Source organism: Otolemur garnettii, unplaced genomic scaffold, assembly GCF_000181295.1.
Source record: "Otolemur garnettii isolate 467f Iridium unplaced genomic scaffold, OtoGar3 scaffold00018, whole genome shotgun sequence".
NCBI classification, from domain to species: domain Eukaryota; kingdom Metazoa; phylum Chordata; class Mammalia; order Primates; family Galagidae; genus Otolemur; species Otolemur garnettii.
Genome location: NW_003852413.1, coordinates 28,085,340 through 28,099,821, shown reverse-complemented (window position 1 = coordinate 28,099,821; position 14,482 = coordinate 28,085,340). Strand labels below are relative to the sequence as shown.

At 52.1% G+C, this 14,482-nt stretch overlaps 1 protein-coding gene across 1 annotated transcript in view; it reads right to left on the bottom strand.

The window, feature by feature from the left end:
- Window positions 1-11,392, bottom strand: part of ITGA3 (integrin subunit alpha 3) — a 31,910-nt gene extending 20,518 nt beyond the window's left edge. The window contains exons 1-4 of the mRNA XM_003786488.2: window positions 10,703-11,392; window positions 3,553-3,680; window positions 3,190-3,269; window positions 514-763 (exon numbers count right to left, since the gene is read on the bottom strand). Coding sequence (XP_003786536.1) covers window positions 514-763; window positions 3,190-3,269; window positions 3,553-3,680; window positions 10,703-10,908 — 664 coding nt within the window. The 5' untranslated portion in view covers window positions 10,909-11,392. The remainder of the gene's footprint in view (window positions 1-513; window positions 764-3,189; window positions 3,270-3,552; window positions 3,681-10,702) is intronic.
- Between the last annotated feature and the right edge of the window lie 3,090 nt (window positions 11,393-14,482).

The window sequence follows — 14,482 nt, the reverse complement described above, 5'->3', positions numbered from 1 at the left end:
GACAGCTTGAGGCTCTGTCTCAAAAAAAAAAAAAAAAAAAAAAATGAGTTTTTGTTTGTTTGTTTTTGCAGTTTTGGGCCATGGCTGGGTTTGAAACCGCCACCTCCGGCATATGGGGCCAATGCCTTACTCTTTTGAGCCACAGGTGCCACCCTTAAAATGAGTTTTTAAATGGTTAAACTGAAGTCAGCTGGACATTCTTTCCAATCTGGGTTTTGTAACTTACCACTGACCTTGGGCAATTTACTTCCTTGAGGCTCAGTTTTCTTTTCAGTGAAATGGGCATAATAATACTTGCCCCCTAAGAGTATTTTAAGATCCACTGGGGTAATATGCGTAAGGTCCCTAGCACAAAGCAAGTGCTGTAAAATAGTAGTGGTCATGGTGGTTGCCGATTTTGGTACAGGGATCCTGGCTCTTCTGCCCCCCATGTAGATGGTCTGGCCTGGCTGTCCTAGCAGCTAACTAGGGTGAGTGGTCTCTGTTTCTCCTCCCTTCCCCCACAGTCCTCACCTTTCCAGTTGTAGGCACCAGGGGCACCAAAGTACACAGTGCTCTGCGTGAAGCCGCCGCTGGTGCCCAGCTGGCACATGCCTGTCTCCAGGTAGTCGGTGTTGCTGTTGCACATCTCATTGTGGTAAGTCTGCCAGTCGTCAGTAGGGTCCAGCTTCAGGTCGTTGCCTCGCACATAGCACTTGCCCACCATGCGCCGCTGGTCCTCCGAGCCTGACCACAGCACCTGAGTGTAGCGGTGGGCACAGACCTGGGGAACCCCCCAATTCATGTAGCCTCGGTCAAGAGTAGGGACCCAGGGCCAGCTGTCTCCTTTGCTTCGCCGCGCCTCTGGCTTTGTGGGAGAGGAACTGAAGGCGGTCTCCTGGCTTCTCTTTCTTCCCATAGTGAAACTTAAGCCCATATCTCCTTTCCAGAATGCAAAAATCTACTCTGAAGTTTGGGAATACTTTTTGGAAAGCCAGAAGGTTTGGATTTGAGATCTTGGCAAGTAGAAATCGGGGAAGTTTGAGGGACTGTGGGGTTCAAGCTCTTGGGTCTAAAAGAGGCTATTTACAGAAAGATTAGGAACCTGCTTCCCTGCTGTCCCCAGATGACCCTGTCCTTTCATTGAAAAGACCATTATTAAGATAATAATGACGGCAGGGTGGGCCAGGTGGCTCTGTAATCCTAGCACTCTGGGAGGCGAGGCGGGAGGATCACTTTAGCTCAGGAGTTCAAAATCAGCCTGAGCAAAAGTGAAACTCCATCTCTACTGAAAAAATGGAAAAATTTAGCCAGGCTTTGTGGCAGGTGACTGTAGTTCCATCTACTTAGGAGGCTGAAGTGGGAGGGTCGCTTGAATCCATGAGTTTGAGGTTGCTGTGAGCTAGGCTAATGCCACGGCACTTTAGCCCAGTCAGATAGAGTGAGATTCTGTCTCAAAAAAAAAAAAAAAAAAACAACCACCAGATAATAATGATATGATATGTGTGGCGCCTGTGGCTCAAAGGAGTAGGGCACCAGCCCCATATACCAGAGGTGGCAGGTTCAAACCCAGCCCTAGCCAAAAACTGCGAAAATAATAATAATAATGGTATAATAGTAATAATAATAGCAGCAGCTAACACTTAATTGAGTGCTTGTTCTATGCCAGGCACAATTCCAAGCTCCTCAGGAATTAGCTTTTACAACAGCTCCTAACAAACTATGGAAGAGAAACAATTATTCTCCATTTCAGATAAAGAAACTGAGGCACAGAGAGCTTAATAACCTACCTAAGCTCTCGCTTCTAGAGAGATACAGAGAGTATTCAAACCAAGGCTGTCTGGTTCCAAAGTCCAAGCTCCTAAGCACTACAGTGTGCTGCCTTAGGGTGCAGGCCGTGGGGCAGTACGTGCACACAGATGCTCCAGGGCACTGTTGGTGCTTAATATAGATTTACTGGGCAAATCAATGGATCAGAATAGGGTATTTTAAAACATCCTAGAGTCAGGCAAAATCCAGAAGTAGTCTTAGTTCTTATTTACATGTGTTCCATGTCCCTTCCTGTTGTGAACTCCACCAACACGAGGCCCGAGTTGCTCTGAGCCACTGCTAAGTTTCTACTGCTTGGTACGCAGTAGGTACTCACTACAAAACTTGTTGAATGAATGCCTGGAGTAGATAATTGCTAAAGAACCCAGCATCTAGAAACTCTTTAAATGGATTCCTAAAACCCACAACTCTTCATAATAGGAGTCATTCTTTTTTTTTTTGAGACAGAGTCTCATTATGCCGCCCTCAGTAGAGTGCCATGGTGTCACAGTGATTCTCTTGCCTCAGCCTCTCAAGTAGCTGGGAATACAGGCGCCCACCACAATGCCCGGCTATTTTTATATTGTGGCTGTCATTGTTGTTTAGCAGGCCAGGCTGGGTTCGAACCTGCCTGCCTCAGTATACGTGACTGGTGCCCTAACCACTGAACTGCAGGTGCGGAGCCCATACCAGGAGTCTTGAAAAGGCATTTCAGTGAACTAATGCAAACTCAAGGCTTAAAACAATATTCCAAGGTGACAGGAATCATAGCAATGATGGCTACGGGGGCAGCACAAGCCAACTTTCTGGAGTGATGCAAATGTGCTATATCCTTAAAGGGCCTTGGTTTCAATGAATTTGTAAAAAATTCATTGAAATTTTAAGTTTATACATTTTACTGTGTATACATTTTATATTAATTTAAAAAATGAAGAAAAATGCGTCCATTTGAGACTCATAAATTGAAACTCAGGGGACACACTGAGGAATGGGGGCAGCAGGTGACAAGTGACATCAGGGAATAGCCCCCAGGCCAGAGTGCAGTAAGCCAGGTTAGGAGGGCTGTGCCTCTTCTGGCAGCCAGTCTCCCAGGAAGGAGCACTGGCCAGCGCAGAGCGCCTGGGGCCTTCTCTGCCCTTTCCTCCTGGCAGCTCCCTTGGCTGGTTCCCACGAGGGTGAGCACCCAGTGTGGGTATGGGGAGGAAGTGGCTGAGTCAGAGAGGACTCAGGCCATGCCTAGCCCTGGGAAAATGCCAGGCACCCTATTCCCCAGGAGCTCAGGGAGCAAGGGACACATAGCTAGAGACACAGACGTTTGCACAGGCCCCAGAACATGCATGAGGAGCCCTCTGCTGCTTTCAGCTTTCCTCCCAATCCCTAGGACACTGAGTGCTCACTTACCAGGACTCTGCCTGCAGGGCCCTGGCTGGCCACTGTCACCCCGAGCCACATGTCCTCAATAATATGATGGCCAGGGTCACCTGTGGGCATGGAAGGATCATGAGCCCAGGCACCTCACCCCATACCCCAGTGCCCAAATCCTCAGAGAGCTTAGTCCTCTTGGACCCTCCCCACTCCCCTTCTCCAGCCCATCATTACTCTGAGTTCCCCCAATCCCACACAGTTCCATTCTCTCCAAGCTGTTTCTTCCCTGCTGGACAAGTGGCTAGACACTCTGCCTTGTATCTCCTCCAGATCCTTCTCCCTGTGCTACCCTCTGCAAGGCCTCCAACCCAGCACTGGTCCCCAGCCCCTTCCCCTCACTTTTCTCTGTGATGTCCATACGCTCACAGTCGTCCTTTCGGGCAGTAAGTGGGCACAGGTACACAGCACCGGTCCGGTTGGTGTAGCCATCAGGCACAGCAAGCTCCCGGGGGGCACCAGCCAGGAGCCTGAGGGCAGGAAGGGAGGTGGGTTTGAGCTCAGACTTCCAAAGCCAACTTTGAACCAAGTACAATTCAATAGGCATTTACAGATGCTCTGTGCCAGCTTCTAGAGTCTGGACATGAATGGATCATAGCCTCTGTCCTCAGGAGTGTCCAGTGTAGGGGATGGCAGGCAAAGAAACAGCCACTTGTAGTAAGTGCCTCATGGGAGGGAAGCAGGGGGCATGCACAGATTCTGGAGTGGGGGCAGTCACACACAGAGGAGGCGACCCAGGTGTCTGAGTGTAAGGACGATGACTCAGGCTTACCAAGTGAAGGGCAGGAAGGGCACTTTAGGAAAAGGGCCAAAAAGCAAGAGCAAGCAGGGTGACTCAAGGGTCTAAGAGACCATCAGAATAGCGGGGTTCCAGGGATGCCTAGCGAGACTAGGAGAGGAGGACAGGAAAGATGTAGGATGGCCACAGATGGATTTTTAGGCAAAAGGGCAATATGGTCAGACCTGGGTTTTAGAAGGAATGCTTTGGCCTTTGAGATGAAGGTATACCAGAAAAGAGCAAGGTTAGAAGAGGCATAGGGTTCAAATTCTGGGGGGTCCAGAGGGAGAACTTGTGAGGGGGTGGGGCAGGTCATGGAAGCCCGGGTTCTTCCTCCTGAAGCCATCTGAGGACTTAGATCATGGAGGCCTAGGCCCCTAAGTGATCCAAGTGATGTCCAACATCCCCCCACCTTGAGACAGGGACACAGGCATGCTGTGTACCTGACACGTTGGACCGTGTTGATCCAGAGCAGAGTTCCCAGTGGGTGGGCACGAGGGTCAGGGTGGGCAAGGACTATTGTCTTGCCCCCAAGCTGCCCAGAGCCTATCTTTGGGGATGGCAAATGCAAGTTCCTACATGGATGCTTAGGGCTCTGTCAGCCCACCCCATACCAGAGAGGTAACTAAAGTAGAAAAGGGCAGGGGGTTGACACTGAAATACCATCTCAGAGGACAGTCCTTTGACCATCAGCATCAGAAATCCCTGGGGTGTTTGTTAAAGAAGTAGATTACTCTGCCCACCATAGGCCATCTAGATTGACTCTGTGCACCCCAGTTCTACCATGCCTTCTCCCCACATCATCTTCCTACATCCATCAATGTTCTGCCAGAACACCTTCCTCAATCCTGATGGACCCAGCCTGCTGGGTGGCAAGCACCTCCCAAGGGCCCCTCCATCTGGCTCCAACAACACTGTCACCCTTCTGCTTCCAGCTTAGAACCTGGGCTCTGGGTCTTCTGCCAGACTCTGCAAGTGCCAAGCAACGGCTGCCTGGGACTGGTAAGTGTGGGCTGCAGGGAGAGGGCAGGGCAGGGCCTGGGCATGCCAGGGCCCAGGCATGTCTCCACCCACTGGGAGTCAGGAATGTACTGCCTGGGGGTGCCAGGAAGGAGCAGGAGCTTGCCTACACATCACCTCTGCAGCTCAGACCTCACCCTCAGAAGTGTTCCTGGGAGCAGGGATGAAGCTTCCTAGCCAGGGAGGCTGGCAGGGAGCCAGGGTGGCAGCCAGGCCTGGGTAGTCACCTTCTGTCTGGGCTATGGAGGGCCTAATGAGTCAGCTGCCTGACCACCACGAACATCACACCCTGGTGTGCCTGAAACCTGAGAGAAGCTATGGCCTTGGGGAAGGAGCGTCTCAGCCTGGGAACCTGAGGACCTGGTTCTAGGGTTTGTTCTGCCTGAAGGGGCAATTTCCTTTCCCTTTCTGAGCTTTGAGCACCTCCTCTGTAAAATGGGGACAGCAGATGTTCTCCTGACTTCTGGAGTCCTTGGAGGAACAAATGGCTTTATTCTGCCAGAGGGTTTTATGACTAAGAAGGCACGGCCAATGTGAGGACTGTTGCACTGATTTCTTGTGGCACCAGGAGTGGCCCTGGCATGACCTTAGGCCTCCCTCTAGGGACCAGGAATTTCTGCCCTACCCCATGCAGGAACCTGGAACAGAGAAAAGAACAGACTTCTTAGATCCTTTAGAGCAACAATTCTCAACCTGTGGGTCACGACCCATAGGAACTGTATTAAAGGGTTGCAGCATTAGGAAGGTTGAGAACCATGCTTTAGAGGGAGCAGGGATGGCACATAAGGAGGAATTCCATGGCTTGAAAATGCCAGGCAATCACTAAGGTGGGGTTGGACACTGGCAGCTGGAGTCACACTAGGATGGGAGCTCAGATCTGGCTGGAGACAGAAGTTGAGGTTTGGCTTCAATGACCCTAAAGGAGTCCAAGCCTCAGGGGGTTAGGAAGGTCCTGGAGAGCTCAAGATGCCTCCCAGGACATGCAACAGAATGGGAGTGTCACTCCCGACTCCCTGCTGCTATCATGGTGTTGGGCTAGAAGTGACCAAGGAGCAGGGTCTCCACACCTTCTCCTGTTCCCTTGTCTGGAGCTGGGGGTACCCTCTTCTAAGCCTCCTGAGGTATTGAGCAGGTAGAACTGGGCATGAATAGCAACTGGGCTGAAACGAACTTCTTTACCACTTATACCCTCCCACCTCTTGCGTCAAGCCAGCCTTGTGCCACTGGTGGGGGAGGTGCAGGGCCAGTGACCTAAACCCAGCCCCCCATCCCAGGGCCCTCCCTTCTCAGAGATTCCACAGGGAGCCCCCTCGACCCCCCCTGAAGTATTTTTAGCTCCTACTTGGCCCGTTCATAAGCCCTTTTAGGCCCTCTGGCTCCCAGCCCAGGATCCAATGGGTCTACAGCCAGAAGCCCTCACATGGATGAGGGAAAGCCATGGGCAGAGGTTCAGGTACAGCTTCCTCCAGCTACAGCCAGGTGTGTGCAGTAGGGGCTGAAGAATAGGGGTGGGGTGGGGGGCAGGGGTGAGGAACTTTATTAGCATGCAAATGAATGTAAATTACCATGCAAATGGTGCATCCACTAGCCACTGCTATTGGGCCTAGTCTAGATCACAAAGTGCAAAAGCTGAGCCCTTCCAGATCACTATGGGCCCATGCTCCTAGCCACAGTTAGAGGAAGATACCTAGGTGGAGAGCTCTTGGAGCAAGGAAGACAAGAGCTGGGATGGCCCCTCTCCTGCAGTCAGGCTGGACTGGCGGAGCTGCCCCAGCCACCTGGAGGTAGTGGGGGTGGGTAAAATGATCTCTCAAGAGCTTTCAAGTAGCTGCCTCCTTATCCTTTCAAAGGCTGCAGCTAGACAGCCCGTACTGGCCTCTGGGGAACCCTGTGAACTCCAAATTTTGAAAAAATGCCTCCTCACCCCTGCCCCAGCACTCCTCCCAGGGCAGTTCACGGCTAATGGAATAGCCAAGCAGAGAGCAATAGAATTGGAGAAGGCTGGAGCATGGGGCCCAGAAGAGTTCAGGGCACCAGAACGGCTCACCCCAAAGAGGATTAGGCCCTAGGGGGGCACTGGTGTGGGATGATGCTAAGAGAAACACCCTATAAGATTTGATGGCCTCACCTGAGGGTGCTCACTGGTTCCAGTGGGAAAATTCCAGAGGATCTACCACACAGGCCAGAGGGACCCTGAGCCTTGCTCCTCAGGTCCTTTGACACCTGTGTTCATTCCCCTCCCTCACTAGGCCAGGAAGTATGTGGAGGGGGGGCTGGTTCCATCCCTGAGCCCCAGGGTAGGGGTGGCGGACAGCTCTTGGATGCCTGGATCCCAGGTCTGTACTAGTCCTGCTGCCCAAATTAGCCACCTCCCCAGAGGCTGCTCCTATGGTAGCTGAAGCTGCAGCCCTCCCTGTCCTGCCCTTTTCCTCCTCTACTGCCCACCCAGCCCCCTCTCCCCACTGGTGACTCAGCCTTAGAACCAGAGCAACAAGCTGTAGGGAGCGAGAAAATGAGAAAGGAGGGGAGAAAGAGGCCAGGGCCAAGCCTCGGATAAGAAAGAACAAGGCTGTTTTTCTTATTTCTTCTCCCTTTCTCTGGCTCTTTAGTATTTTTTCCATATTTGACCCCTTAGGGCATTCTTCACATCATCTAACCCATCCCTCTTACTGTAAAGGACATCCTTTTCCTCCTTTGTTTAACTCTGACCAAGCCCCTTTTGCTGCTTCTTTCACTACAAGATCAGGCTTCCCCCACCTCCAGCCCAGCTAAAAAACCCTCTGGATGGTCATTGGAGGGTGCTAGAGAAAAAGGATACACATGTGAGGGCCTTTTGCCTGCAGCCACAGCTGCTATGCCCATATCTGCTGGCACGAGTCTTGGAAGGTGCCAGGCACCCGCCCTGCCCAGGGAGACATGATTTAGGAGAGCACAGCAGTAAGCCTGGCTTTTGCCTACCTCAGGCATGACCTCATTTCTAGAAGCCACAGCCACAGTCCCTCCCTAGACTTCCCAGACACCCTTATTTTCCAGCAAAGGTGAGAAGGACAGAGGGTCCAGAGGTATCCTCCACAGCCCAGGAGGTCAGGCCAGACCAGGACACCTGAATTCCCAGGAGGGAATGACAGATCAAGTCCTAGGAGAAGGATGTTGGTAACCACCTTCCAGAGAATAGTCCCTCTCCCTCCAAGGGGCCCCTGTGCATACTGGCAAGGAGCCCAAAGCACCTTGGTTCTCTGCCTGTCCCTCTTTTTCACTTCCAGAGACTGAGAAATTGATAACTGGGTTGGGGGGAGCTTCCCATGTTGTGGGCAGAGAAACCCAGTCCAGAGATGAAGATGATGGTGCAGCAAAGGTCTACTCTGGGTTTCTAACCATTTGTGGAACAAGGTCTCTTTGAAACCTGAAAGCCGTGATCTCCCCTCTTTCTGCCCCCAGGACAATGTGCAAACACATATGATTTTTCATATACTCTCAGGGATCCCTGTATCTCCTGAAAGCCTATGAACCCCAGGCTGAGAGTCTGTTCAGGACCATGAACCACCTTGCTTTTCCAAAGAGATTTGAAGTTAATAGATTATGAGGCTGAAGCTTGATTTGCTGGTTCCCTTGAGCTGTGCACTGAGGCAGCTGTTCACATCTGGCTACACAGCTGGCTGCAGCTAAGCCCAGCTGACCCAGCTGGCTGTACCAAAGGGACAAGGGACAGAATTCAGTGAGATGAAGACATGAACCAGCCCTAGGAAAGACTGAGGATACCCAAAGGGAAGGCTGAAAACTCTATCTAGAAGTACCTGCCTCTCAGAGGTTCATTTGCTTGAGAACTGTCTGGGCTGTTGGAAGGCCTAATGCCATCTGTAGCTGCCCAGGAAGAAAAGCAGAACACCTTTGCTTAGCCATCTTGGGTGGGACCCAAGTAGGTGCCTCAGGTGCTCCTTGGAAAGATGGGCATATACATGGGATTTTATACACATTATCTCATTAAGGCCCCACTAACATCCAGGAAGAAGGCATGTTGTTCCCCTCCCCACAACATGGGAGAAAATTAAACCCCAGCTATTGGTGACAGACACCAGACAGGATCCTGGCAATGGAACTTCTGAGCCTCTTCTCCCTCTACAATGCCAAGTAGCCTCTCATAGGCCAACAGAGGTAGGAAGGAGCCTACAGATCCAGGTCTAATCCCTTTGGGGGAAAACTAGCCCTGAAAAGGAAATATCTTGCTCAAGGTCACTTAGCAAAGGGGAGGAATGATTATTTGATCGTTCTTTCCACACAGATCTCTAGGCCTATGCTATGCCATGCAGACTTGGTGTTGAAAATCTGAAAATCTTTTTTGGGCTAGGACAGAAAGAGCCCTGATATAGGAACTTGCGGTATTAGACACTCAGGATCTCCAAAAGGCAGAGGGTTGGCCAAGGCCAGATGGCAGTTTCTAGGGCTGGGCTGAGAAGGGTGTGGTGGCCTCTGCAAAGTGAGCAAGAGTTGAGGCTGAGCCTAATTAGGGAGGCTGGGCAGGGGCTGGATCAGAAGGGTAGAGGCCAAAGCTGGGCAGAGTTTGGACTTTGAACATTCCCAACTTCCTCAAGTTTCTGCAGGTTCTAGTCAGAGCTGAGAGAGGTTTCAAGGCAACCTTAATCTGACCATGTCTTCTTGTTCAGTGGGGTTAGAGACCAGGTTGGGTCAGCCCAAACAGGTGGATGGGACCACCCTGACCCATCCTGACCACCTTGTCTCAGTGGCAGCTTCATCTCCCCCTGCCACTGTCTTTTCCCAACTGCCAAACTCAGCATACTCTGTGTCCACAGCAGAGAGACCTCTAAAACCTGGACATGACCCCTCTCTAGACATGAATGCCTACGGAGGAGGGGGAGGCAATGTCCTCCTGCCTTCCCTATGCACAGCTTTCCCCCTCCTCTTTGCAGCTGTTGGGGAAGGAGAACAGAAGAAAGAGAAAAACACTGTTTTCCTCTTCAAACCAAAACAAACACACTCAGGGTTGAAGATTCAACATGAATCTGTGGAATGCAGGGAAGATGTCTGGTGGGAGAGCGCCACTGCTTGGGGGTGGGCAGCAGCAGACAAAGTCAGGACTGCTCCTCCACTCTTTTCTACTCTCTCCATCCTCCGGGTCAGAGGGAGTATCTGGACAGCTCCAAAAGCCCAGACTCACACATCACCTCACTAGCCAAGCGTCAAGCGGCAGAGAAAGCCTGGCTCTGCAAAGGGTGTGGTTGGTGTGGCCGCAGACTACATGCGAGGTGTGAGGGAATGGGGGGATGTTTAAATGCATATGCTCTTGGGTTTTTCCCAAGCGTAGGGAAAGGGGGTTCCACTAGGTGTTTATCTTGCAGTTTTCCCAGCTCCCTGGCCTATTCGGTTCACAGAATGGGAGGGGCCTCAAACAACCTGGACTCCATTTCCGCTCGCAAAAGAGGTCTAAAGGGCGGAGGGCTGGCGTCTAGACAGGTTCTAGCCCGGTCAGCACTTGCCAATAATTACTGCCCCCCATCTCACACCTAATCCTCCATTTCCCGCCAAGCCCCAGAAGCCGGAGGGCTGCCAGGGTACCCGCCCCCTTAATCCTGGCTCACCAGGGCCTGGAAACCAGCGAGCCCAGGGCTCCGACTCAGGGTCTGGATCGCACCCCCAGCACACACACTCTCCTACCCCACCCCTGCCAGCCTTACTTACAGGTAGCGCCGCTGAAGCTCCGTCTGCCGATGGAGGGCGACCGAGTAGCCAAAGAGGCTGCCCGGGTTCTCGGCCTCCTTCACCACCAAGAATCGGGTATCCAGGTTGAAGGCGGAGGCGACGCGGCCGCCCGCCGCCACCATCAAGGCCAGTGCGCAGAGCATCGGGCGCGGGGCGTGGGGTGCGCGATTGGGGCCAGGGCCCATGACTGCGAGCGGCAGCGGGGGCCCGGGTGAGAGCGCGTGAGGGCGCGGAGCTGGGAGTGAGGTCCTGTTCACCTGCTCCAGTAGCCGCCAGAGGACACTGGAACTGCCGCGCCCTTGAGTCCAGTAGTGCAGAACAGTTTCTTGCCCCCAGCCGGGGTCAGTTTCACGTCTGCTCAGGGTCTACACTCTCAGATCCCCTTCCAAGGGCCGTGGAATCTATTCTCCCGCCTCCCGGCAACCGGGTCACCACCACCCCTGCCCCAGGCACCCAACCCTCCAGCTTATCCTAGCCGCGCCCCCTTGGCCGTACTGCCGCCTTCGATCCAGGCTCGGCAGCGTATCTGGCAAGCAGAACCGTAGACCGCAAGGAGGACCGGAGGGAGGGGTCCTCCCGGCGCGTGCCCCGCCTCCGCACGCCCAGTCCCGCACCTCCCCACCTTGCGCGCCCAGCTCGGGCTCCGCTTTCCTTCCGGGGAAAGAGAAAGGTTCGGGCTCGGCCACCTCCTCTTAAAGGGGCAGCACTGCCCCTCCCGCCTCATCCTCCCTACCGCGACTCCGCCCTCTCCCCCCAAACACCTGTCGGGTGCCCCTGAAGACTAGTATTTCCCTTCTCCGCCCCTAGCTTCTCCAGAGAAGCGTCGCCTCCGGAGCAAAATGGCTTGGACGGGCGGGGCCGTGGGTGGGATTTGCACAGAGCGTTGCTGCGGCGGCTAGTGCGGTTGGAAAGGCCGTTCCAGGCGCGGCCACCTCGGCCTGGCTGGAGAGAACTGGCGTTGGTGCATCTGCTCGCCGACTTCTGCGGCTAGCTGGAGTGCTGGACTCGCCTCCGCAGAGCTGTGAGTCCCAAAGAGGTGTCTGGCGGTCTCTGGGCGTTATTTCTCTCCCCTAGCCCCCTCGCTGTTTGTGTAGAGATTTATTTATCCTTCCAACTCGCCCCACCCACCGTGATCCGAGCTGAGACAGATATTTAGCGGCAGTAATACCAATATCCCTAATTGTAATTAGCAAAAAACATTTTTTTCCTAAGGGCTGAGCTTTCTGGTATCAAGGGATAAGACTGTCGATGTGGAAGTGAGCACCTCCTTCACAGAATGCACTTCGGGCCAGGGAGCTGCGCCCAGACTGAACCCGGTCTCATCCACTCCTGCCTTCAGCACCCAGCCGGGCAGAATCTCAAAGGTCCCCTCCTCCCATTCACGCTTGTACGGAGTGTTTGGAGACTGGGCGGGACACTGCCCCTGCAGGTGTGTAATGGGAAGCGCCAGGTGGCGATAGGTGGGCGGGACCTAAAGATGTCATTATCCACCAAAGAATTAAAGTGAAAGGGAACTTCAAGAGGTCACTATGTACTTTCTTGAGTCAAATTCAGATTTCCCTTATTGCAGCACAAAAACTCATTTCCCCTGAGTATTCTTTTCCCTATATTCTTAATAAGAAAAACCATGTATTAAGCACATATGCTGCAGAAACTATGCTACATGCTTTACAATATTATTAGATTAAATCCTTAGAACACTCTGTGAAGTGTTGTCTCTGTTTTAAGATGAGAAAACTAAGGCTCTGGGAGATTAAGCAATTTGGCAGAGGCCACAAAACCAGGATTCTAATCCTATGTCATCTGACCCTGGAGCCCTTCTTAACCACTTATGCTAATAATTAACATTTGTACAATACTTTGGTCACATCCAGGTTTGGTGGGGCCTGAAGCTTGTGCAATTTGGGGGCTCTCTTTAAGGAAAAGAATTAGTAGAAATCAGATTCAGAGCCTGGGAAAGGGACCCAGCCTAACTTTATAGTTTACAAATCATTTCACCAGGAGACTCCCTGTGAGGTCAGGGTTATCATCTTCTTTTGACTTAAGAGAAAACAGAGCCTTAAGAGGTTACCTGGATGTTGAAGGTCAGGAAGCTTATGGGAGGCAGAGCTAGAACTAGAAGCCATTGACCACAACTGTGTCTTTAAGAAACAAATTGAGGCCAGGCAAGGTAGCTCATGCCTGTAATCAATCCTAGCACTCTGGGAGGTGGAGGTGGGTGGATTGCCTGAACTCAGGAGTTTGAGACCAGTCTGAGCAAGAGCCAGACCATCTCCAAAAATAGCCCAGGCATTTTGGAGTGGGCAGTGCCTATAGTCCCAGCTACCAGGGAGGCTGGGGCAGGAGGATCACCTGAACCCATGAGTTGGAGGTTGCTGTGAGTTAGGCTGACACCATGGCACTGTAGCCTGGGGCAACAGAGTGAGACTCCGGTTCGAATTTAAAAAAAAAAAAAGAAGATGACAAATTGAGTCCAGGCCAACGTTGGTCAGACAGCCAGACTTATCTAAACAAAAGCAGCTGCGATAACAGCTTTTTCTGGAGTTTGGGAAGAGGACACTGGTCCAGGACTGCACTTAGGACAGTATTTATTCCCAAACTATGACTCCCAGAGCCACTCAGCCTCATTCAAGGTCTGTCTTGTGGCATAGGGCCTCCAGAGCTTAGGAGAGACATTTGGAATCAAAGAACAGGAAGCTGACCTCGGTGAAAGGTGAGCAGTTACTTTCACTCCCGGGGCTGGCTCCTGAGTCTTTCTACCATGTTTCTGGAGACAAAAAGAGAGCTGGGCAGCAGGCAGAGGTCCAGTGTGGATGCTTGGTGTGGTCAGGGGTCCTGCCTAAAACAGCGTTGAGAGTCCTGTCACAACAGATCGGCCCCATGCCAGGCCTTATCTCGTTGGCCATCCCAAACAGGAATGACCAGCATGTCCGATCCCAGGACTGGGGGCAGGAAAGGGATGAGGGATGGTTTTTCCACTCTAGGGAGTATCCAGAGGGAATGTAGGAGTGGAGCAGGGTGACTGGGGAGCTGTGCTGAGTTAAAGAATGTGGGGGAGTGCCAGACAGGCTGGGAGATGGAATGGGGGTGGAGGGAGGTATGGAGAGCAGAAGGGTCTAAGCTAGAGAGATAGAGAAAGAAATCCCAATATCATACCAAGGGCTTTAAATCCTTTGGTTTCATTGATGTTGTCATCTACAACCTCATCTCATCTCTGTTGACTTTATCATGTCAACTCTTCATCTGTCAACCTTTCCCCATGGAGAAGGGACCCACCTACAAACACAGACAGAGAAACAAGGCCCCAGGAATAACATACGTAATGAGGCTATTTTTTGATGCTTACTGACAGCGTTTAAGTCTCACCATTCTCTTTCCCCCATACCCCCCCACCTGGACAGGCTGATAAGAAACCCAAGCCTTTTCCCTTTGGCATCCAAGGGAGGGAGAGTCAAATGCCTGTTCAGGTGAGAACACTCACTTCCTGACCACAGTAAAAGTCCAGGCTCTCTCAAGCCATTTGGGACCTGCTTGAGAGGCTCAGTTATGTAACTAATAAAATTTTTCATACCTTCTTGGTGTGCAGGTGAAGTCATCTATCTTGACATTCAAACCAAATTTTAGATGGCATCCATCTGCTTTTGCAAGTGGCCATAATAACATGCAAACTGTAGCTTCTACTGGAGGGACAGGGAGGCTTCCTGGTGGAGGAGTATCTGAAGAAGGGGGAAAGAACAGATTGGTAAGAGGAGACTCTGG